Source organism: Solea solea, chromosome 2 (genome assembly GCF_958295425.1).
Source record: "Solea solea chromosome 2, fSolSol10.1, whole genome shotgun sequence".
NCBI classification, from domain to species: Eukaryota; Metazoa; Chordata; class Actinopteri; order Pleuronectiformes; family Soleidae; genus Solea; species Solea solea.
The window spans coordinates 33,782,733-33,809,679 of NC_081135.1; the positions used below are offsets into that span (position 1 = coordinate 33,782,733).

The following is a 26,947-nucleotide window of genomic DNA, read 5'->3' on the forward strand; positions in this document are numbered from 1 at the left end:
GCAGCCAATTCAGCAAATCACGTCAGGGAATTCTGATTAGCAAGTGGACAGAGTGAGAGGGAGAACAGACAGAGAAATCAGAGATATAATGTCCTGAAAAGAGTCAACAGCAAAACAAAACTTTAATTAACAAAAGAGATAAAATGGAGATTAGTTGAAGATGCTTGTTTTAAAAATGCGCAACAGAAGCACTTTTATTTTTAAATCTTTCTGTTATGTTGGGCTTTTTTATTAAATACTAGATTTGATTTGACTTATTTTTAAATAACTGATAAAAAACTATTTTCATTTCAGTCATATAAATCTCAATGTACAGTACATACACTACTAATAAGACATCGTGATGTTCCAGACCTTTGCATGAGGAGATTGTCTCTACGTGCACCTCTCTGCATTCTAAATGAATACTATTGTTATTCAATAAAACAAACTCATTAATTGTGGATGTAGGAACAGTATCACAGGCACGGCGATGTGTGATTTACAGTTTGTTCAAAGCAACCAAACGCGCGTCATCAGACCAGCTCGTGTTGTTAAAGTTGAAAATTTGGCAGATTACTGAGCGGAATAAATAATGTTGTCGAAGGGGTTTTGATGTTTTATTTACAGTATATGTTGCGAAAGTTTCTCCGCGAGCATGGGAAATGTTCAACAAAGCAGCACTCAATATGGCTGCAATGAGCCTGAAGGTAAACATCGCTCGGACGCAGTGATCTCACACAACACAACACAACAGGCAGTTGCATGTGGAAACGTCATTCTCCCGCTCTGACAATAAACCCACGGAGAGGCAAAGTATTGATTATTGCTTCACAGATCCAGATACAGAGTGTCTCTTGTGCCTCTCATTTTGGTACTGTACTAAAATAAACAACCCTAAACGGCTCCATTCTTTGGCAACCTTCCCTTGACGTACCAGAGTAAAATGGTACGACATGATTAGACCCGCTCCAACCATGACAGTCAGCTGATTGGGTTATTCTCTGCTATTCGCAGGAAAAAAAGAGCTGCTGTATGCCCTCTATTGTTGACTCTTAAAGTCTTGTCTGACGTCGTCGTTTGTTGTTGTTGCACCGGTTACAACGTCAGGCTACGTGATCATTGAGCCCTCACCCCTCGTACCAAGTGACGGTACTGTAACGCAAGCCTGACCCAGGACTTACCATTCCAAACCGTACTATACCATGTCAGCATAACAAACACTGTGAGATTCAAGAAACTTGTCTAAGACGGTATGTATGATGCTGACCAGCTGTTACACAAGTTAGCAGCGTCATGGATGGAGCAGTAGTAAACAGCAGAAGAAGATTAACTGCGCTCTGGAAGTTACTCGGAGAAAAATCCAGACTCCAAATACCAGCATTTTGTCTACGTTTTTTCCTCCACTGTATTTGGTCACGCTGATTGGTCATTAACTGTATATGACAATTCAAGGTAGCCCTTTGGTTTGCTGGGTGAGTCAAACCTGGAAGTAACAGTCTACTGCATAGGCGCCAGAGGGTATGCAGTTAATGGTCTCAATATTAGCTTCAGGTTTGCTTCAGTAGAACATGATGTTGCCATGATGGCATATGAGTGGAAACGATGTGATGGACGATGTGTCTCGTCCAAATGTCGCCTGGTTGAACGAGACATCTGTGAATTCCCAGGTTTAAGAACCTTAATCCCTTCAAAACTGAAGTTTGTTGTACAGCTGGAACACAACATCCACTTTTCTTTTTAATACATGGTCTACGTGTTTAATACGTCATTTCATGTTTGATGCTTTTCATCGCCTCATCAGTAGATGTAGATCACAGCAGCACGTGCACACTGTGAGACGGTTATCCTACATTTCTGACACGAGGAGAAAATCCTTACAGCCTTTGAAACCTCTCTCACATTGCGACTGACCTCTGCCTTTGACAACCCCAAAATCACACAATGTATACCGGGCTTTATACGACGCCGCGCAGTGCCACAGCAGAAAGACTGTGTTTGGTTCCACTCTGCCTCGCCTGGTCCTGCCTCCCCCTCAGACCAACTCAAGGAGGAGGGTCAAAGTGCACATGGACTTGTTCACTCCCCTGTGGTGCTTGAGTCACGTGTGTGTGTGTGTGTGGGGGGGGGGGGGGGGGGGGGGGGTGTTATCCATCATCACCCATTAGATCACACTGGCTGGCAAACCCACCAGTGTCGCTGTCCGTGGATGAGCTTCAGCAGCGCTCTGCTCTCTCCGAGCCACTGACTGCATGTCAGTGTATAATTTATTTATGTGTGTGGTTTATCAAGCTTGTTAACGAATAATGTCTCTAGCTATTTCAGCCCAGAATAACTCAATTAAACAATCATAAACGAGCCCATAGTGAGCAGAAAATGGTGCCTTTTTGTTTTTCTATCAGAAATTCTTCACCTTTTGTGAGCTTGAAAAAAAAAGCAAAAAGTATATTGTTACTGCCTGACAAGTAAAGGTTGAGGATCGAGTTGAGACAGAAGGAAATGCAAGTCAACTAATTGAAAACAGACAGGATTATTTTAGATAATGTCTGGGTGGGGCTACAGGAAGGCTATTTAAACTACAGCTGCTGTGGCTTAAATCCTATCTCGGCCCACTTGGGTACTGAATGTGTTCAGGAGCTTTAGATTGCTTGAGCAAGTGCAAGTATTTTCACAGTGTGATGTCTAAAGAAATAGAAAACTCTTAGTGACTCAGGCATGTGGGTTGAACATTTGTGAGGAAACACACAAACTGAAAAGAGCTCAACCATAAACAGACCTGATACGGCAGAGTTTGCTAATGTTCACGTAATCTAATTCTACTTAACTGCTTCAAAACATGCACACAAGACGCAGAGATGGACGCAAAGCGTCTGAATGCAAATGTCTGTGGCTCTGATCTAACTATTTAACATATGATGCCCATATTCCCTTATCCCCTTGATTATAAAAAGTCATTATATATTACATTATATATTAAAAAAGATACAAAACTACTGTTTTAACAAGGATTGTAGTTACAAAAACAAATCGTTCTACTCCAATGACTACCTAATTTGCAGTGTATCTATTATTACAAGTGGCAGCGGCAGAAAGCATATAGTTAGTGCACCATCATGTGTGTTTGCAGAAGTGATGACATGTAAGAGCTCCTCTAAGCTCAACAAGCTTTAGATCCTGCAGACGAAATTCGATTTAGAATGGTCTTTGAATGCACCTCGTATGCTGCTGCAGTGAACCCTACAGTACGTTACTCTCTCATGCCCCTAAATGCGATATGAAAGACGTAGCTGGTAATGTGAATGTCGTCTAAAAGTCACTTCAGACAATATCCAGAAATTCCTCCTGCCAGCTCCCTCGTGAACTTTGCAGATAATGTGATCTCATGTGAGAGCACAGCTGCAGAACCGACGGATTAATCCCGGCGAGCAAATGAGTGAGCGTCCCGCCTCCTGTCGAACTCAAGCCATGTGCAAACTGGCGCGGATGTGCCACAGAATGTGCGGAGCTCATTTTCTGTGGTGCATATACGGCAATAGTGTTCACAAGAGTGACACACGGCAACCCCCCCCCCCCCCCCCCCCATCTCTTCCCTTCTCTTATTGCTTTAGCCTAAACATTTCAGTATGTTGCCAGAGGTTATAAAGGGCACGGACTATTAGCCAGAGGAGGACAGAGATGAACGAGCACGAGAGTGCTGCAAGAAAAAACAAATTCAAACATTCTAATTAGAGACTGAAACAGCACAAACAGATGTCTGAAGAGCTGCTGCTTGAACTCCACTGCAAAGTTAATTCACAGTTTTTTTTTTATTTGGGGTAACGTGCAACCACACAGGGAAATAAAAGCACCTCGATGAAACTACAGTCAAAAATAATACAATATTTTTTAATATGCCTCACTCTGAAGTACCACAATTTGGACCCTAAAGAGTTTGGACCCTAAACACGTCATTGTCCGCATCTTAAAACCTGTTCCTCTCCTTCGAGCGCTTGCATTGGGAAAACGGAGGGGGGGGTATCATAAGGCAGGAGGTGGGAACTGAAATGGGGGGTCCTGCAGGCCTGTTTCCAGATGAAAACCATCTGGGGAGGTTGACTTTACAAGCAGGCCGTACAAATTAACCATCTGAGAGAGAAGGAGGGGAGAGAAATTAGGGAGGGCAGAAGACGGTGGGGGCTGGTAAAAAAATCTCTGAGAAACTACTACGACACAAAAAGAAATCCAAGCGGCAAACGAGTGGACGAGAAAAGCAGAACCCACGCTGGGTTCTCCGCTGGTGACTCTCCAGTCGAAAAGGCACAACATCACAACCATCCACTCACGCATCTTCACCATCATCTCATCCTACCTTCCGGAAAAGGTAACCCGTACTCCATCGCCATGCCCCCCTCAGAGAGGAGAGCCGCCTTCTTATAGACCCTCCTTGGCTCATCTCTGGAGAGCTGCCTGTGTCTCTCCCTGCTTTATGTCCGGCAGTGAAGTTTCCCCTGTGAGACCTCTCCCTTTTCTCTGACAGCGGAGGAGGAGGGAAAATAAAAACCCCCAAAACAAAACAAAACAAGAACCAAGCGCTCTATTTTAGGCAGTTCTCCATGCTCTCCGGCTCAGAGCAGACTCCTCCACAGCGCTCCTCGTCTCGTCCCCTCTGTCCGCTCGCTCCCTTCTCCCTCTCTTTCTCTTTCCCACCCTGTGTGTATACTGGCCACCCCACCACACCACCGACACCACCCACCCCCACCCACCACCCTCTCTCATTCTGCCTCCCATCATGCTATGAGCCCTCCTCATGTTCAGCTTTTCCCTCACTCCCTCCTGTTTTTTCCTGTTTGTGTATGGAGCTAAATTGCATCTGATAACCCCGTTCTGACCCTTTTCTGAGGAAAACATCTGGGATCAGATGCGTGTAGACACACACAGAGAAGTCTCCTGCATGTCACATGCAGCTCTTCCCCACTTTGTGTCTTCATTACTATCCAAATATACTTGTGTGTAGTTGAGAAAGTATGTAAGTCGGTACATTTTTTGTGCGTATTCCACTGAGACTGTGTAACACTATGTGACGGAGGGAGCGTTTGTGTGTATACAGCAGCAGCACAGGGGCGGGTGGGAACAAGGAGTGCTTTTAATGTCAAACTTTTTTTTTGTTTTTAGTCACACTCCAGCTTAATATAAAACAAATCACTTCCTGTTTGCAGCATGGGAACGTCACCGGGGCGACACAAGCTCTAAACATTGCTATACTTTAGAGTTTTAATATGTACAAGTTCATTTTTATTTGGTATATTTCTGTTCATTTCTTGTCATTTTCAGCTCCCTGTTACAGATGAATCACAAAAACTGACGACTGCGTCAAGGAAGTGGAAAAGTTCACTCATTATCTACTCAACATTAAAAAACAAACAAACAAGAGCGCCGCCGTTGCTATAATCAACAGCATAAATATACATATGAGTCAGTCCAGCCAAGAAGAAGTGAAGGAACTACAGCGGCTACAGTAGAGTGAACTGAGGGAAGCGGGAGGAGCTCATGCAGTCATAAGACAAATCTCTCTGATGCTCAGGGGCAACGAGGTGTGGCCACATACTGTATCTGTCAGACGTCACAGTGTAACCACACAGCAAAATGCCCATGACCAGACAGTAGCAGCTGCACACACACACACACACAGACAAAAAGTACACGCATTTAAATGCTAACATATGCACATAAATGACACATAAATACATATTTAACAATTTAACAAGGGGGGGGGGAAATCCCATAGAGATTAAAAACAGCAGCAGCAACCAAGTTTTAAGGCATAAAAGACACAAATAAGTAAATAAATAAATAAATAAGCATCTGTGGAATTCAGCTTGAAGGACCAGCCTCCAGTTCTCTCGACAGCTCATTCCACGCTGCAGGTGCCAAATACACCAGTTTACATGCAGGCATGTGTAGCTGAAAAAAGTTAGGACCCTGTTATGCAGTAATTACTGTGCGTTTCAAGCTCTGCCCCGCGTTAAAGTGCAGAATTATAACTCGGGGGAACGTCAACACTGACTTCTCCACTTCAGCTCCCGTTTGGCATTCTGAAGCTGTTGAGATAAAAAACACCGAGCTCTCTGGTGTTACCACGGCGACGAAAACCGCGGGAAAGCAAAGGAAATGCCAATAAAAGTGACCACGCACGTACACACACACACACACACACACTGGTACATTTATTTTAGTCTCGGTGGAGAAAGTGGGAACTTGAATTTTGGGTGGTAAATCTAAAATGGTGACTTCAGCCTTTTTTTCCCCAGACAAAACAAAACTCACAGGAAGTTGTGTCATGGACAACGAGTGCCAAGTGAGTCCAGAGCAAACATGTATCCTGTTTTAGTGCGTGACCCAACATGCAGGCAATTTTGACAGATTAAAAGCAAAATTAAAAGCAGAAACTTGGACAAGGTTTTGTTTTTACACCTTATAATAATAGCATCACCTACGTTCATTTAGCTTTCTAGAAATAACAACTGCAATCAAATGTTTGAGCTGAGAAAGCCTATCCACACACAAAAACCACATTCTTTCCCAAACCAGATTCATCCCGATTGTTGGTTCCATGTGTGCAGATGTTGCGTAGAGAGAGAATGTTGGAATTGGATGTGATCAACATTCTTGTCTGGCTTTAGTGAAAAGAGCTTCCAAAACCCGCGCTACCTGCATACCTGTGTGCACGGCCTGAGGCACACAAATCTTTCCTGCTCACAAATCAACAGAAAAGTCGATGCCCACAGTGTCTGAAACAGTGTTTGCATCTTGGCCTGATTCTCAGCAAAGAATTCCCTCTTTTTTCCAGTCTCAGCGAGACAATTTTGATCATTATCAAGGACGAGAAAAAAAGCGGCACTTGATTCTGGGCAGTAAACAAGCATTTGTAACGAAGCCAGTACACACTGGCAACAATAAACTAACTCTATAATGTGTAAACAACTGAATTTTACTCATAAACACCTTCAGCTACAGTATTTTTCAGGCAGTAAATAGTTTCCCTACATCAAACACATGCAGTCTTTCAACCACACAGGTGACTAGAAACGTAGGTACTAATCAAAGTGATCGAGGCACTGAATGCTGTCCCAATTCATGGCTCACGGCGAAGCACGCAGCCAAGAAGACCGACACGCATCTTAGCGTTACGCAAGGAATTACATCACACGTTGTCTTGCTGCCAAAAATGAGGCTGACAGAGAAGAAATGATCATGTTCACATGGGTCTCGCATGCCCACTGATCCCCAATGGAGCCAAAGCCAAGAACTGTGGATTGCAGAGTCATTGGACACAGGAGGGAATGCCAATTTAACACATTCCCACTGGATTTTTTTATTTTTTTTTATGCTTTGACAAAGCGGGATGGGGTTAGCCTGGGTGAACCCAGACGAGTCAGCCGGAGATTTGAGGCAAAAGTAGTTAGATGCCATTAGTAGATAGCCATCGCTCGTCCAAAACTACAACAAGCACGTTTGTGGACACATTTAGAGCTGAAACGATTAATCAATGAATCGTTTACAAAATGATTCGACAACTATTTTAAACATCGATGAACAGGTTTGAAGCTTTTTTCATGATTAAAACAAGATTTCCGATTGTTTAAGCTTCTTAAATGTGAATATTTTCTTCATTTCTTTGCTCTGGAGAACAAAGAAATGATTAAAACTCAATCATTTTGGTTTGTGGACAAAACAAGACATTTGAGAACATCATCATTCCCAGGTTTGACGAACACCGATCGACATTTTTTAAGGTTTTCTGATATTTTATGGACCGAACGATTCATCGAGAAAATAATCGACAGATTAATCGATATGAAAATAGCTCTAGAAACATTGTCACGCGGATCATGCGTCCGATTGGCTGTAGGTCTATCCAACTGCGTACAGAGGCATTTTGATCTGTGGGTCACGCCTGTTGGAAGTGGGAGGTGACTACACACCCTTTCAAGACTCGTACTCCGTCTCATTAAGATGTGGTCTGGTGTTCAGTCCAGGCTAGGATGGGCTAGAAAACTGTAAAGAGGTCTTAACTCACCATGGTGTCTACATGTTTGAGAGGGAGGTCACTGCTGGGCGCCTGTTTCCAAACAAAGACAAAGACAGAAAGAGACGGACAGTGAGATCAGCTTCATACCTGAAAGACACGCAGCACAGTAACGTATGTCGGCATTTTGTTTAGTTTTGCCATGTCACATCATCGCCTCCTCTCATGTTATGTTACAACCACACTCAGCATCATTCTTTGCCCTAATGTGGCCACGAGCGGAGCGCGGCTCCACCTTGAATGCGTGGGACCGTCTATAATCCCTCTGTGCAAATATTTACACAGAGAGACAGGTCTGCTTCCATTAGCATGGACCAAAGAGGACGTCCCTGCAGCTCTCTTTTTCAATGCCATATACAGTTATGGACAGTGAGAGAGAGAGAGAGGGAGGGAGGGAGGGAGGGAGGACAAGAAAGGACAGAGAGGGACACAAACAAAAATGAGGGGGAGAAGAATAAGAGCACAGCGCAGATGGCGAGGCAGGATAAAGAGGGAGGAAAAAGATGAAAGTGCAAGACAACGTTTCAAGAAATAACCATCAGAGCCATCCGTGATGTCATCATTGAGCGTGTGCGGGCTTGGCTAACCTCAGGCTAACAGACAGATGGTACACATAATAAATGAGGCATGTAAACGCAGTCTAAGCGGCGATATACACACACACACACACACACACTGGTCATATACAACAAACTACACCATGTGACCTTTAGTGCGGTCACCACACTAGTCTGATATTACTGTGGAACTACACAGGATTTGAACCCTAATTTAACAGCTACAGAGTCATTGAGATAGTCAAATGGTTTGCTGTGAGGAGATTGGCGGCTGTCTTTACTTTAGCGGAAAACCAGCCTTGCAAGATCAGGGCCGTTGACCTGGAGTCTTCAGAATGAGGAGGTCTTGCGAGAAACACAGGTGCATCGGTGGTGAGCTTTTGCAAAAGTGGGGATAAAGCATTAGACAATAGATGGGTTTCGTTAAAATAGAGAAAAAGGCGACTAGACTTGTAAAGTTCGGCTTTAAGAGTCTGAGAAAGCCAGAAACAGTGTGTTTGTTGTTCTCTCTTTAACTTTGTGTCTTCCCTCCAATGCATCGGCCTCATTTGTTCTCACAGTAGATAAAAAGCTTTCGAAATGGGTACCATGTGAGCAGAGTCATGTCTGAAAAGGCCCAAAATGGATTTTGTAGTCGAGTAAACATGATACAACAGCCAATTTGTTAGGCCAGTGCAGTGTGGGTAATTTATTCGTTTTAATAGATATGGAAAACAACGTTACAGGAAACACAGAACAACCAAGACAGCGGCTCAGTGCACAGAGAGCTGGGCAGCGACACCAACGACGCAGAATATATACAGTAAATGCAAAGGGTATATTATAGTCTGGATGTGCAGGCCCCAGAATACAGGTTACACAAGCCCAGACTAAACCACTATCGTGGGGGGGGGGAGCGAGAGGGACTGTCCAGAAGAATCATCCACTCCGAGCTGCAGCCTCAGCAGTGACATACCAGCAAACAAGCAAAAATAGAGAGCAAGAGAAGTATAATTGCCTCTGACAGAACGTCCCGTTCACTCTCCCTCTACCAGGTGAGTAACTGTGTTGCTGTCACACATCTGACACGTGGAAGTCAGCAGAGCTGCCTCCAAGAACCAAAGAAAAGGAAACAGCAGAGTGATGTTTCTAGGGCTGCTTCCAAGTTGCAAGACAGTGGATTTGCTCCGCGGCCGCAGTTTGCAGCCGCAGGCATGTTCGCACAAATAGAGCTCATTGTGTGTAAGCAAGTACACACAGACACACACACACAAATGATTTCACCATAATATGTCCTAACACGTGTGTTTCTTTCCGCTTTGTGCAATTGCAGCCAGGTGCGCGCTGTGTGTCGGAGTGTGTGTTTATCGCTGCCGGGGCTGATGATTCATTTTGAAAGACTGAAAAAAATTGGAGAAGAGGGAACATGTGAAGGGAAATGAGCGACGCGTCAACGGTGTTTTTTTGCACCAAGCGATGCGCGATAAGTCTAATCCACATCACAAGAACGGGCTAAACATCAAAACATCATCCTTCTCAAATCCCCATGAGGAAGCACAGAGGTCCGAGCCAAGATGAAGGCCTGTATTTGTGCTATGTTTATTATTACGGCTGAACAATTTGGATCTTTGTTTTAAATCTGTCACAAAGCAAAGGCCTGGCTTTTAAAGACACAATACTTGGTGGAAAGTGAAGCGGACCAGAATCTGGATCCATCAGACATCCATGTTTCCCATTATTGTCTTTCCCACCTTCAGACGTTCCTCTGCCGTAAGGCCTAACGGTGAATATATATATATATATATATATATATATATATATATATATATATATATATATATATATATACATATACTGTATGTATAAAAAACAAAACCACCATGCAGGATGATCATTAACACTAATGATTTGCAGAACCTGCAGACACACACACACACAAATGCCTGTGAGCATCAGGCTGCTGATCTTCACTGTGGTGGAGAAACAGTAACAGACAGTAGAGCAGACAAGCAGCGGTGATTAAATGTTGCCTCGAGTTCAGAGAGGGACGACATCTGGGAGGTCACCCGCAACAGATGCTGACAGCAGCCGTCTTTTATCATCAACTGGTCCGGGCAAACGTTTCTGCCAGTGTTCCGCCGATCACATGATGCGCTACCGGCGCCAGATGTGAAGTGAAAATCAGGTCACGTTATTCAGTCTGAGTCTGATATAAGCTTGAGAGAGAGTCTTTCTATTTTTCTTGTTTGCAGTTTGTGTAACATGTGCTCTGTGTTACCTTGATCATGACACGCAACTGCTGCCATGGCAACGGCTTGTTTTCCCTTGTTTTCATATCAAACAGATATGAAATAAAGATAGCAATAAGGAAGAAGAATCACACGCTCATTGTGGAATAGAGTTTGAACCCAAGCTTAAAAACTATTTCTACATGTTTACGGACCAATCGGGAATTCATACTCTAATGCCAGATGAGCTGAATGAACACTAGGTTGGCACTAGCAGGTCCAAAAGATCTAAACAATAATTCATTAGAATCAATGTCCAGTCAAGTCTACAATTTTTTAAGAGGCCAATAACTAATATAAATAAATAAATAAATGAATGTGAAAGGATTTCTTCAAAAAAACATTCCTGAGATATTTCACCCAGAAGAGTGGGATGGACCGCCAGCCTGAAAGCACGATGCCTCTGGCAACAGCTAGTGTCGAGACTTTGTAAGAACCTGGAAGTTAAACTGAAATAAATATCACTAATCATGTCCTTTTGTACAATCTTAGTTGGAAATCAGTCTATAAATCAGATGGTGGTAACAGAGAACCTAGAAATGATGAACCTGGTTTAGTCTTTTCTCTTCAGCAATGTCCTCTGTCTTATTACGGTCTAATTTTATTATTATCATTATTATTATTATTATTATGATTATTATGATTATTATTACCATGGGGAATGCGGTCGACAAAAACAAAACCCTACTTGTAAACAGGGGATTCTTCAGGCTGCACACCAGAAGCTCCTTCCAAGAACACGAACGAAAGCGCATTCAGACAAGCGCTAATCACCTGCAACAGGTCTGAGTTAAGGAACCATCTGTTTTTTGTGACTTGTGTTGCACTGTCCTTGTTAACAAACACACACACACACACACACACACACACACACACACACACAGAGAACAGTGGCTGCTGCGTACACCGCACATCAGTGTGACTCTTTCTCTCTGCCAGCGTCGTAACCATGTGCTTTGTTTCACGTGAGCACACAGGCTCCTTCTTTGACCAGTTTACCAAATTATAGTCAGCAGCAGAGGTATCGTGCTTGTTAGCGCCCCCTCACCTCCTCCTCCTCCTCCTCCTCCTCCTCCTCCTTGAATGACAGGGATAAACGTAGCCCACAGCAGAACCTCATGGGAAATGACCCCGAACTAAATATATAGTTGTGCAACTTTAGCTGCTCAGGACACAGACCATTTAGCTCGGGCCAACCAGCGCAGTGTGGACAGCAGAGTGGCTCGAATCACCACTGTGGGTGTGTGTGTGAGTGTGGGTGTGGGTGTGAGACAGCATTGATTGTGAGTGATGGAAGAACTCCATGTATATTCAGACTTGTGAGCTTTGTGTGTGTGTTTGTACTTGTATTTGTTGCCTCTTTAGGATCTTCTTTGCATAAACATTGAGCTTTTCAGGAGCGGTAGTCCTCACAGGGGCCACAGTTTGGTCCGAATGAGGCAGAACCTAATTTCTGAGGAACTGGTTAGGGGGTTAAGGGGTAACATGTGAACTGTAGTTTGTGGTTAAGGTCAGGATTAGACAGTCATGGCGTGTTTCCGACGGGCTTGACTGGACTCACAGCACGGCACGGCACGGCTGTTGTGTTTCCACTAGCTTAGTCCCAGGTATACTATTTTTGTACATTTTCAACCTAAACCGTGCTGTGCCGTGGTGAGGTGAGGTGAGCTGGGATGGGTGATAGTTATAAGGGATAATGCTTTCATAAACCTGTCCAAAGCTGTTATAGCAGTGTCCTAACAAGAATAGCTGTGAAAACAAGTGTGTGTGTAGATAAGAGACAATTATCGGCATTATTATTGGCTGAATATTATTCACTTCTGTGAGTTTATATGTTTTGTTGCCAGAAACTTAACACAACCTGCAAAGTCCCTTAAAATAAAAGTTTAATTGGCAAGGTATAGCTTTGTTTCTTGTATTTATTAAAAATGCACCAGAAGTGCACCAGAATTTAGACATAAAATGCATGTGTGTGTGTGTCTTGGTGGAGGCAAGTGATAAAGGAAGGAAGGAAGGAAGGAAGGAAGGAGGTAAGTGAAAGGAAACATCTACAGTATGATGTTGAGGGTATTTTGGTGCTATACCCTCAGGCAGCGCGCCGAACAGCGTCTCTGACCTCACACGAGCATCTTGCGTAAATGTGTGTGTGTGTGTGTGTGTGTCCAGTGCCACTCATCATATCCTCTCCCTCAGTCACAGCGCTCTTCTCTCTGTCTGTACAGCCTCATGCAGTCTAGTCACTACTTGTGCTTTCTTTGGACACTTGATGTCAGAGAGAGCATCTGACCTGGCAGCAGCATAAGCAGCAGCAGCAGCAGCAGCAGCAGAAGCAGTAGAGTGGCTCCACAGCAGCGCTTCTTTCAACGAAGTTTCCGGAATGTTGCATTATTTCACTTTGATCACAATCTGATTGCACGCTGATAAAAGACAATATAATCTAAATAGTGCTTGTTTGCTTATTCGGATGTGCCAGAAACACGAGCTGCCAGGAGTTTAATTGAATTGTTTTAATGTTGCAAAAGCTTTTTTAAATCTCATTTCATCTGCTGACACCACCACTGAGCTCAAAACACCTTAAACTTAAGAGCTACAAAACTTAATGGACTTCCTTGTCACTGGCTGACGTCGTGTCCGACACCATCCATCACTGTGGGGGACACAGACTGACAGATGAGACACAGGACACCTGTAAGCTGCCGTGTCCGTCAGTGCCTTCCAGTGGCAGCAAACACAAACTGCAGGCTTGTAGACACACAGTAAGTGAGGATGATGAGTGTTCACCTGAGGCTTCTTCAGGACCTTCACAGCAAACGCGACACTCTGAGGAGATGAGAGTGAGCTTAAAGGGATTGCAGTGCTCATGTCTTTGGTTTCTACTGAAACTGTGGACAATTTGTGCGTCTTCAATGTCAGTGAACAGCTGTTTTAGCAAGAAATCCGTTCCCTGAGTGGAATCCTGTTGTTTCTAGTTGAGCTGAAACCTCAAGTAAATGTGCCAAGTGTTGATTTCAATAATCTTTGAATGTGAAGCGACGCATATAAAAACTTATCACGCAATCACAAGTATTTACAAGCACAATCACTACTAAATATGACCAAGCAGTGATTAGTGTGGTTATTTCTGTTACGTTGATTTCATTTGTTGATTTTGACACCATGCCAAAGTTTTTAACTAAATCATGGGACTTTGATGCTTATGGGAAAGAGCAGCTCTGTATATCATAAAAAAATTTGATTTTTTTTTGATTGATTATTAAAGTAAATAATAACACAGTGGTTTTGCAGCTTCTTAAACATGTCGTCAGGTGGTGTCAGGTGTTTTTTTGCTCCAGGCATCAGTATTTTGTGGTTCGGCAAACGTTTCTCACAATTTTCTGAACCTAAATGGCCAAACATTTAAACGATTCACCGCGGATATAATCAACAGATAAAAACTGGATCATGAAATTATTGTTCGTTGCAGCCGAGTGGAGACAAGTCACAGAGAGTGCGAGGCACTGTAGAGAAGTATGCACGCGTGTGCACACACACACACACACACACGCACACAGTTTCGTGCAGCCATGGTTTAAAGGATTCTGGAGTCATTTGAACGGCCTAACCGAAGCCTGATCCGTAACCTTAACCATAACCAGTAACTGCCTAACCCTAACCGCAGTTGAAAAATCTTTGCCTTAAACTTTACCTCAGAAATGAGCTAGGTCTGCCTTATTAGGACCAGGTTTTGGTCTCCATGAGGACTACTAGTCCTGACAAGGTCAACAACGTTCATGCCAGAAAAGCTCCTAAAGAGGTAACGAATACAAGTACACACACACAGCTGTTCCTCTCACATGCTCTGTGGTCCTTCATCTGCAGCGTTCACATAGTCTCGTCCCAGAAATGTAAACACACTGTGGTGCTGAAGTGTTAGAGAAGGAGGGGCTGTGTGTGTGTGTGTGTGTGTGTGTGTGTGTCTCCAGGCTGAGGGTTTGGGGTTGTGCTCGCTCATTCCCGGTCCCTTCCCCGTGGGATAGAGAAAGCCAGAAATTCCATAGGACCGGATCAGAGGAGAGAGTGGACTGTCCCCACTGTGGGAAAAACCCCTGAGAGCTGACTGTGACCCCAAACCACCTCTGACTCCTCTGCGTACAGTCCCACCCACCCACTCACTCACTATGTTATGTAACCAAAACCTGCTTCTTAAGGCGTCTGCAAAGTGCCTTTTTTTTTTTTACTCCTTGAAGGAGTTAATTTTTGCCGCCGAGGGGGTTTAGGCCACACCCACTTATCTTTCCTCCACTCTCAACACTTTTAACTCCAAATACAGTAATAATATAGAAACTGGACAGAGTGTAAGTGTCACTGCAGTCGTAACATTGAGATTTCTGTGTATATACAACTATGGGATGTAATGTAAAGGTAGTTTGTCATAATGCACAGCTGTGTATGATGTCACTATTTGTCTTTTGACCCACTTTTTTCCCACTTGGTCGGGTGAAGAATAAACTTAAAATCATGATGATGCTGCTGTGTTTGTTTAATTCACATTCTATTACAGTGTTGCATTGAATTTGTCCTTTTTTGTTTGTTTTTTGTTTTTTAATAGGTTTTCATTTTGCAGATCTTTGCAGAATTATAATTGACAGAAAGTTGGTGGGCTTTTATTTTCTTGGGGAACTGACTTTGGCATCAATTGACTTTGAATTTTCTAGATATCAAGATCAGTCTAGGAGTTACGGTAATGAGAAGTAGACTATTTATGGATTGTAATGTTATTGTACGACACTTTGTGGTCTACTGGGTTGATTTTTAAGGTGCTTTTCTAAATCGAATCGGATAATCAGGTGTTCATCTGTATAATTACGATACATACTGAGGACACCTGTCAAAGCAATCCATGCAGGAGACATTGAGACATTTCCCCCTCGAGGGCCCCACAGAGCCAAATGTCAACCGTCATAATCATCACTAAATTCACTGGCATTCACATTCACCACCAATGTATTTCAGGTGAACCGAGTTTTAAAATAAACCAATAATGACTGTCTGTCGTAAACAGGGCGTGAACGGAGACGAGCAGGTGCAGCTACAAAGGTTCCATGTTGAGGTCAGCCTCTTTGACGTTATATAGGTGAGTGTTTGAGCCTCTGTGAAAAATGTGGAAAAAGGCCTTAGTTACTGTTTATTTGGAGAAATATCTGAAGCAGGACATGATGAGGAGCAGGAGGCTGGCATCTGACAACCAGCAGTTAAGTCTGGAAAAACCTGACAGTGACCTCACTAAACAGGCCGAGGACGACCGCAGTCTGATAAAAAAATGTGGAGAGAGTAAAAGTCACTGCTTAGCATTATTAAGATAATAGGTCAGAGTGAAAGGGATTTGAAAAGTTTTGTAATATCTAAACTTGGGGGGATGACTTCATAAAAGTGCACTTTACAAGCCTCCACTCGTGTGTAATTCAGCACTAAAAACTCAACAACATAATTAAGCTTTTAATTCAGAGTGAAAACTGTGTTTCTCAGGGGTGAGCTTCAAAAATCATCTCATAGAGCTCTTTTAATTAAACTGACAAAACAAGGTCACAACGTGCATAAACCACTACTGAGAAGATCTTTCTTAAAGATGCTTGTCCGCATCAGAGAGCTATGATTGATATGATTGCAGGTGACAGGGTGAAAAAGAGAGGGAGTGAGGCTTTTTGTATATTGTAAATATTGAGCTCTCAAAGCCACACCATTATCGCCAGCAAAGTAAGCTACGGACTATTTTTTACCATCCTCCTCTTCCTCACATATACTTCAGACACTTGAGACGTTAATTATTATTATTTAACTTGTGATTATTTTGGTTATTTGTTTGGTTTCCTCTCCAATAATATACAGTAGAACAGTATATCTAATTTTCAGAGGTAGCTCATGTACCACGGTTTGAGAGAGAGGGTGACAGACGATTCAAAGTGAAAATGAAAATGCAACTGATTCTGTTTAACTATTGTTTTTCTCCGTCTTCCCGTCATCTTCGCTGAAATAGAACCTGTGACGCTCAGACTTCCACGGAACGCTCGTACATCTCCGGTCATGTTTACACACGAGGGAAAAAAAAGGAGAAAAAAAAACTCTTGTTGATTTTACGTAATAGCCACTTCATACATTCCCAGGGAATGGTGATCATACTGTGTATCGTTTGAAGGAATTACAGGGCACATGAGTGAAAATATGCGTGGTTCTAAACACAGCGCGAAGTGGACCACATCTAGACCATGTGACTCATGTTCTGGCCCTGTTCTCCACTTCACAGCACCTATTTTCTTCTTTTTTTTTTAAAGAAGCTAGATGACGTAGGTGTAAGTGGTTTATGGTTTTTCTGAGTGTGTGTGTGTGTGTGCATATTTTTGCTTGTGAGTGCATGCTTTGATGGGGGGGGGGGGGGCATGAGTCCAGATGTGTAGCCTACCTTACCAGAGAATTCCTAATATGCCCTCATCCTGGCTTTGTGCGTGTGCAAAATAAAAACCTATTCCTGGCAGCGCTGGCTCGACATGAGGGTGCATCTGATTTGGCGGTTGTTGTGTCATCGCCATCGCTCGCTGGCATCTCCCAAACACACACACACACACATCGTCAATCACAAAAAGTGGACTGCAAGTTGGCGTCATCTTCCCCATAACACAATCACTCCATCTAGATATCAACCAGTGGGTTAGACTCTTTAGAGATGTGATATTTACACTAATTTCACATGATACAATCCATCATTTTTACTCAACAAAACCTCATGAAGGCTCACCCCGGCCTCCACAACTCGTGTCAAAGTTTGTCACAGATTTGTGCATCATCGTGTGCTCGTTATGAAAGATCATCTGGTGTGAATGGTTTCAAGACGAATCCTTGAGCTGTACCAGATGCTCGGGCAAGTCGTCGTCAGCCGTGTTCATCTGAGAGCCCCCCAGCAAACAAGCACAGACATTTATTAAAAGAGACATTTTTGTCAATAATCTGCGCTATCCAGCTACTAAAGTGACCATGAGTCGTCGCTCGACTGTCCACAATCACAATTCATTTAGATTTATTGTCATCTTCCTGTAGCAAAGCTGCTACAGACCGAATTGAATACTTAAAGGAATACTTCACCAATTAGCATTTAGCTTTGTATCACTAGAATAGGGGTAGTGTTTTTGAAAAATTGTGCTACCTCAGTTTCCTCTGAGTTGAGAAATATCTTCATTGTTTTCTTTGCTACGTGCCCACCAGTGACACTCGGTCCGAGGCTTGAAACTGCAAACGCTAATTCCGCACTTTTAGGATGTAAACAGTGTCCGCCATCTTTGCTAACAGTTACGCTAACAGGACCAAGTGTCGCTGGTGGACACGTAACAAAGAAAACAATGAAGATATTTCTCAACTCCAGGGAAACTGAGGTTGGGAAGCACAATTTTTCAAAAATATTACCACTATTCTAGTAATACAAAGCTAAATGCTAATCGGTGAAGTATTCCTTTAATCTGTCAGCAGTTGGCATAAACAGTGAACAATATTCAACATCAAATTAAAATAGCTTATTTAGATAAAGTTTTTTGTTGTGAACTATATCGTGGTCATGTCATAACAAAAACTTTTATTTTGAAGGTCCGTGAAACCTCATAACAGATATGGTTATTGAGATAACGCGATGGAATGTCACATCACCCTAACCCCGACTAAAGAGTGGATTCATTTTCACTTGACCGGCCTCCTCTTGGCCAGACGAGACGCTCGTCAGCCGCCAGGTCATTTGAGTCAGAGACCTCTGTCATGAGCAAAGAAATTGACCAAAAATGGGGCTAAGGAGAGCTGACACACACACACCAAACACACACACACACACACACACACCTTGAGTTGCAGCACAGCAGCCAGGAATGCACATTTGGCGTGCATATTTGCACGTCTGCACAAAGAGACACTCGAGAAACATCGGCGTCACCCAGTTCCTGTCACGCAGCAGAGCGCTACGTGCACATGTTAACCGATCTTCATATAAAGTGTGTGTATATACACATATAAAGCACCGTCACTCTGTTTAACACAGTTTTAAGATATGGCAACACGTATTTTACACCTCAACTCATCAGTGTTTATGGGAGCGATCAGCAGGTTTAATGTACACACTAAAGCCTCCGGAGAGACTCCTGTTGGCAGGAGGAGGAGAAAGAAGACGTTTTGGTCACTGATTCCTTCTATTTTCAGCAGATAATCAACACTGTTAAAGACGAGAGGTGAGCAAAAGTGAATTTAAAGGTCTAGTGTGTACCATTTAGTGAGGAAATTGAATATACTACTCACTAAGTATGTATCACTAGGTGTAAAAAGTGCTGTAAAATTAATTAGTTTGGTTTTCTTAGCCTTAGAATAAGCATTTGGCAATGGCCTCGCTTTATGGAGTCCTCACCACTAGATGTCACTAACTCTTACCCACTGGACCCAATTCCTTTCACAGTCATTTTGTAACAAATCCATTCTCATTGCATCAGATCTGTTGCCAGCTCTGAAAAACGAACTAACCTCAGCCCATTTTTTAATACACTCACGTCCAACCGTTACGGCTTCACTCCCGACCCTGGCTCCCCACACGTACTGCTTTCCCGAAAATGATGTTTTGTAATGAACATAATTTTCCCCTCAGATGACATTTGTTGTTGACATGTCACAATAGTGGCATAGTTCACAGATGGCGTGTGACAAAGTGAGCTACAACCAGACATCCATCAAGCGTGTCACTTATGAGGACATGCAGTGTTTGTTTTTTTTTTAGCTCTTGTTCAGTGTGTTTCTATGCAGAGAATGTTGATGTGTTTGTGTCCAAACCTAACCACAGGTTACTCACTGTGCCTCCAAACCAAACCACATTCATAACAGGGAAGTGTTTATCATCATCCTGATTCCCTCCTTCATGCCAAACGTTGATATCAAGTGGCAGGAGCTTGTGATGAGTGTCTGAACTCCTGTTTTGCGACCTGAAGTTCAGAAGCTACACCTTAAACCGGGCTCCTAATGGACAATATTAGCTGTCAATCAGTCTTAATGGGATCATAATTTGAAATATTTACATCATGTTCTACTGGAGAAGACCTAAACTAGTGATTGAGACCATTCACTTTCAAGAAAACAAATATTTATAGATGTTATAAATCAAGACTCCTTCAAAGTATTCATTATACTGGTAAATCCTGGAATTGGGTTTATATGCATGTCTATAGATGTGTTTCAGAAAGTATGATTTTTATGATATATAGATATACAACCTCCGTCTCTGCTTGCTAATGGCAATTCTTAATGACAGTCTTAATGTTTTACAACATTTTGACACTGTTTTGAAGTTTCTAAAGAGTTGATTTACATGTGTGCTACTGTTTAATGTGTGTTTACCAGGCCGACACTGTAAATTAGAATGTGTTTGTCAAGTTTAGTCGCGTGGGAGCATCATTTTTTCCGTAAACTCTGTTAAACCTTGTTTTCTATTCGATAAAAGAGGTCAAGTTATATGAAGGATCCAGGTGTAATAAAAGCAATTATTTTAAATCCTAAAGTAATGTAAAAATGCAAATACGGTGCTGAAAGATCAATAGTGGTTTCCATTCATTATCGCACCTGTGCATTTATTATTAAATGCAATTGTATATAGGGCTGCAACTAACGATTATTTTCATAATCGATTAATCTGTCGATTATTTTCTCGATTAATCGATTAATCGTTTGTTCCATAAAATATCTAATATATAAAAAATGTTGATCCTGGAAATGATGATGTTCTCAAATGTCTTTGTTTTTGTCCACAAACCAAAATAATAAACTTTTAATGATTTCTTTGTTATCCAGAGCATAGAAATCAAGAAAATATTCACATTTAAGAAGCTTCAACAATCGGTATCTTGTTTTAATCATGAAAAAAGCTTCAAACAAATTATCATAATAGTTGTCGATTCATTTAGTAAACGATTAATAATCGATGAATCGTTTCAGCGCTAATGTATTCTTTATTTTGTTAATGTTAGGATTTTACATATTTGAAGAAAGCAGAAAAAAGTCAGGTCAGAAGCAGTCAGGCTTTGCCCACACGGCTGCACATCTCAAACAGATGTCTTCATGCCGAAAGCATCCACTATCAAAGCATCCGTGGACGATAATAACACTTTATTACTGCAGCTTTTATGAAAGGAAAGCAAAGACATTGAGTGAAATGTTTTCTCTGTGGGTGTTGAAGAGTGTGTGTGTGTGGGGGGGAGCACCCAAAACCTTTTAAACACACAACATGCAAGACAGAGAGCGAGAAAACCATATCCAAGTCTAACATAGCTTCTGATGCCAATACCAAATAAGGCAACAGAGTAAGTGAGTGTGTGTTTTTTTTATTATTATTATTGCAAAATCACTTAATACTGAGACTTTCAAACACCAAACGACGTCATTATGATGGAGCCGATGCCAGGTCACGAGTGTTTTGTTTGATTATTTTTGTTTTGATTTCTATTCTATGTTTTCATGTTTTCAAGAGACTGTAATGTCAATACACCTAAGACATGTTTCGCAAAACAGAAAAAACGCGCTGTTGATAGCTCCAAATCACAAGTTTCAGTCTCGGGGGACGCTCAGATAATGGTTCATTATCTGCAATAGTAACTGCCTTGTTAGTGCAGCTGATAGTTAGTGTTGCTTTTCCAACCCTGTGTGTAATCATTCTCCACCAGGAAGGACCTAATAATGTCTGCTGAGCACGTACAGCATGGAAGCAATTACAGCAAAAAAAAAAAAAAAAAAAAAAAACACAAACAAACAAACAAACTGTGACTTACCAGCTCATAGTTTGTCGCTGGAACACAGGATGAAGACACCTGAAAACAGAGAAGAGAGTTTCTTTTGTTATATCGCTGATCACATAAAACACAATAAATAAGTAGTAACATTCCAGCATTTTCATAGCCACTAAAATGCAACTGTACAGCCAGAGAATGACAATCTTCCTTGTATGTGACAGTATTATTTCTTCTGCATGGCATTTTAGTAACATTTAGCTCATTGTTTTGGTTCTACAACCCACAGTTGTGGTTAATGTCACCAAATGGCAGACAGTCGCATGGAGCCGCGTCGGTGGATCCAACGATGGACTGACAATGGGGCGGCTGTGGACCAGTGGGTCCAGATCTTGGCTTCTCTAGTCTACATGTAAATGTGTCGACACAATGCATCTTCTAAGAGGGTGTGAATGATGTGTGGTAATACAAAAACAACACAAACATAAACAGCAGTTGTAGTATGAATGGGCACGGACTGTGTGTTTGTGACTGGAACACGTACAGAACTCTCAACTGAATTAATTTGCTGTTACAACTCGTAGTGCTAGGCATAATAGCATAAGAGGTGCTTCCTGCAAGTCTATAAATACATCCAAAAAAATGAACTTTATGCAACATTTTCATTACACTTCAAGACACTGAAGCCTTCCCTAAAATACAGAACTCAGCAATGACAAAAAGCTGAACGCTCATCTCTCCAACTGGACCTTTAAGATCCCGTTTAACTTGACTTTAAGACTCAGATGTGGTTAGTCAGTGGTGGGATTGCTCCAACAGAACTCATGATCTGTCGACTTCCCCGGCCCTAATCCGATTACAATCCCACAGTTTCCATTATCTTTCCATAAGGCTGGAGCGAGGGCATGAGGACTCCGAGCCCAATAAACAGGAAGACTATAACGATAATGGCCTCTAACAGAAGATTCAAATGAAGTGCTTCCAAGGAAAAAAAAAACCAAAACATCAACCCTTGATGAGAATGAAGACAAACAGGATGTCACCACTGATGTTTCCTTCCTGATTATGTCTATATTCTGTCCCTTCCAGCCAGCTTTGTCATCATTTCGGTGCACATGGAACAAAAAAAAAAATCCCTTCAAACCTAATTTTCTCTGGTTAGCTTACTATACCACTATCTCATTTGGAGATTACCGACAAACAACAAAGGCAGAGCGGAGCCGATTTATGACTGCGACAGGCTTCTGACATGTTCCAGCTTACGTTTATTACTGTAACAGGACTGTGGTTGTTTTTAGCTTTAACAGATTACGCAGCGGGGCTATCACTACTGTTGACCTCGGGAAGGAACTTTCATCTTTCCTGCTGCTCCACCACTCACCTTATCCAAGACTAATTGAGTCGTTGCAAGAACACAAGGCCTCTGCTCTGTACTGGGGTCTGCTTTGTGTTTCGGCGAGAGGAAGCACATTCCGCATCTGCCCACAAATGTCAACTAGAAACGAGGCCAGAGAATTAGCCTCCAATTTCCATCTGAAAGCCGTTGAATCGGTAGCAACTGGACTATTGATTCGATGAGTTTTTGGATGAGTGTGATCTCACAGGCACGTGGTCTCCTTATGAAAAGACAGAGCTATTTTGCTCATTTGGATAGAGCTATATGATACAGCTTCTCCCTTTAGGGGTCGCAACAGCAGATCATCCCCCACCAACTCCTCATGTCCTCCTTCACAACATCCATGAACCTGCTCTGTGGTCCATCTTCAACATCCTTTGTCCAATACATTCACTCCTCGGCATGTGACCAAACCACCTCAACCTTGCTTCTCGAACTTACTTCCAAACCGTTACACCTGAGTTGTCCCTCCAATATGCTAATTTAGATTTGAATGGATTTTTCCATGGATTTTGGTATGATCTTCTAAAAAAGAAAGCCTGCTTCTTAATCCGTGTTTACACTCTGAATGCTTTATTTCCCACCACGTTCCTCCACAAACCAGAAGGTATGCGGTAGTTTTTATTTGCTATCTGTTAGCAGTGGCTACTAACCGAACTAACTGCACCCCCGTGGTTTGAGAAGAGCTGATTAGATTCAACAAAGCCGAGGATGTGTGAGTCATCCCGGGTCATTAAAGTCTCCAAAAAGACTTGCATAGTGGTGACCTCATCTATAATTAAGGAATGTTGACTCTAAACAGCATATCACGCACCGATACGAGGAGAGCTGGTTGAATTTAAAACTTCCCTCACATGCTTGTGAAATTACACAAGGGTGGAGTCCTGCTCCAGGAAGGAACTGGTGAAATTGTAGTATGGAAATGGAAGTGGCAAAGAACATGAAGCCAAAGGAGGAATCTCTTTGATATCATGGGAACAAAATGTTCCCCGGGCAACTGTCATAGTTCCTCTATGTATCAACAGCTCATTTGAATGAAGGCATCCCAGTGGAATGCATCTCCTCTGTTTTTGAGAAATGTACGTCTGGCACAGCTGAGCAGGAGTTGACAGGATACATTATCTCCGTCTGGCTCAAATCTCCTCCATTACAAGTTATTCTAACCCTCCCTTAACCCCCTCCCAACCCCGCCTCCCTGCTCTTGTTCTACTCCACCATCAATGTCACTTGCAGACATCGACGTGCCATTCTTTTCTCGGTGCCTCAGTTCCTTCGGGTGACCCTCTCACCGCTGCAGCTCGTTGGGTCTGCTCAGTGTTTACACCTGACAGTGTGCGTCTGTAAGCACTCGAGCGCTACAGTTCACCTATAATCAGGGATCACTGAGGACATTCACATGCACACGAAACTCAATATCACCGCTGAGGTAATGTGTTTCAGGCTATGCCGTTACCATGTTTAAACATGGAAATACTGTGGTTAGAGAAAATAACTCTCATAACCCCGGCCGCGGGTACTGTATGTACGGCAATCTGCTGCTGCTGTGTTTCCGCCGCTTTCTCGAGTTACAAGAAGGTGCAGCCAAAATTCACAGTTTGACGACAGACAATGACTCGGGCCAAATTCATACTTTCCATGTCTTTGAGCACCTAAAGGGTTCTGACACAGGGGTCCCATGGGTCTTTGAGAAGCTTTGAAAATCATCCTAAATAGACATGGGTCATTAAAAATGCTTCGGTTTTGTGCAACAAAGAAGTTACGTTGATATTTAGGTAAATGTCTCCCTCGTTTGTTATGACACAACAGAACAAATGACGAGTTGTAGTTACTAGCAGTGTTGTGGACACTGTCCACTGTCTGTCTCTCCGCCGTTGATGTTGGATTCCATGCAGAACACTGAGCGAGTCACGTTAAGCAAGAGAGTGCAAATGTTGTGATGCCTGGGAAACTTCCAAGATCTTTTAAATGACAGACTTTCTTGCCCACGATCTCAATGACAATCACTTCTGCAGATGCAGAGTGTTCTGCAAACCAATAAAAGTGGACGCTATGGGTGAAACGGCTCTTACAAGCTGCCCTCCCATCTTAAGCTGTGTGTGTCAGCACATTCGGTCCATGAATTTGAGGGAATTGGTCCTGAAAAGACCTTGAATTTGATGTCAACCCAGGTCTGGGAACCCATTGTGGGCATACACAAACACCCCAACACCTGCCGACTGTGCACATTTACAGTACCAGTCCAGTTTGCAGTGCACTCCTGCTTTGGTCAAAGAAAAGAATCACAATGAAGATGATAACGGATGCTTGCTTTAAATAAAGGTGATAAGATTGAGTATTACAGAAGATTAAATAAGATTATATACATAAGATTGATGTTTGAAGGGTCAGACCGTTGAGGATTAGAAGGTGGAAGGATGTATTGGTTTTATTTTGTTAAAGTCTAGCCTGCCCTTTAGCTTCTCCAGACTTACAGACCCTGGCTTTAATCTGCCTTGCACCACATGGTCCTACATCCACGCAGATCATTTACCTGATAAGACCTCATCTTCTCAGGATTCTGTGGGTGTGTGTGTGCAGACAATGATTGTTTGATTGACAACCCCCTCATTCTGCTGTTGGGCTACATCATCCACTTAATACAGTTTTTGTTTTAATGTTTTTGTTTAGCTTGGCAGCCACACACACACACACACACACAACAGAGGAACATAACTGTTTTTAGAAGGCTTGATTTCAGAAATTCTTCATCCCTGAGACACATAAATAAAAGCCCTTGTGGTGCATTTTCACGAGGGCAGATTGTAGTGCATTAATCTGTTTAAAAAAGCAAATAAATACGTATATAATATGTACATAAGCAAAGCCCAGAAGGTAAAGCACAGACTAAGTCATAGTACAGCTGGTTCTGTTTCCCTGTGAAACCTCTAAGGTTGGTGATTATATCTAATACCTCTTTTCAGGCTCCTTTCAAAACCATTAGGAATTAGCACGAGCGAAGCCCGTCTGTGGGCGTGAGACAACTTAATCGCTCTTACGCGTCCACGGTGGATGATGACCTCATGTTGTTCCCGTCAGAGCTCTGCTCAGCTTCATTCAGGCAGAGGCATAGGGGGTTCAGGTCTGTTATAGTCTGCACAGTAGGTGTTAATATGAGACAGTAATAGTAGTTTAATTACTAAATTGCTAAAAAATTGCCCCTGACTGACAAGTGAACAACACTGCGCGTCAGTCAACATTACATGCTAAGCTGCTGTGTGGCTGTGTGCAACTGTGCAGCATGGGAGTCTGGGTAAAAGAAGGTGTCCTTGGTCTATTTTTCGCCACAGCGCGTTGAATCATTATCAGCAACACGGTCCACCGGCCATTTAAAATAACTACACAAACTATAGGTTGAATTTCTTGAGCTACATTTGCCTTGTTTGGACAAAGTGGTCAAAACTACCATACCCTGCCTTTGTGTTTGGATTGCTTGGTTCATTATTTATCCTCTCGCTTCAGCGATGCATTCAAGAGGTGCCGCAGCTGTTATTGTTAACGGCCAGAAAACCTACTTACACCTGGTAACATCTGGCTTTTCTCTGCAACAAGAGGAGATAAGATCAGCGTTCGCCGCAGAGTCGAATGACTGCAAAATGTTTATCAGCTACGACTCCAATCAACAGCTGGGTAAATGCAGCAATTTCCCTAACTACTGCTTTATTTTGGCAGTCTAGCCGCAGAGTCTGCGCCGGCCTGTACCCTGTCCGGTGTGAGACGTTATGATGTAACTCTGTTGCTGCTGAGTTTGACAAAAGGGACTCACGTGAAAGATATCAAATTGGAACCCACGGCGACACTGTTCTCCGCGGTGCTTTCGTCTGTGTGGTTGTTTACGGCGCTTTTGTGACACTGAACTGGACTCACAAGAGGAAAAA

General features: G+C 42.6%; 1 protein-coding gene across 19 annotated transcripts in view; it reads right to left on the reverse strand.

The window, feature by feature from the left end:
• Positions 1-26,947, reverse strand: part of tns1b (tensin 1b) — a 174,116-nt gene that overhangs the window by 52,770 nt on the left and 94,399 nt on the right. For 16 of the 19 annotated variants that reach the window (XM_058623398.1, XM_058623414.1, XM_058623407.1 and 13 more), the window contains 2 exons: positions 21,680-21,718; positions 8,036-8,077 (listed from right to left, as the gene is read on the reverse strand). In XM_058623398.1, coding sequence (XP_058479381.1) covers positions 8,036-8,077; positions 21,680-21,718 — 81 coding nt within the window. Of the gene's footprint in view, positions 1-4,327; positions 4,630-8,035; positions 8,078-21,679; positions 21,719-26,947 lie in introns of those variants that run through there. The other 3 variants (XM_058623404.1, XM_058623411.1, XM_058623410.1) reach the window with 2 other exon arrangements.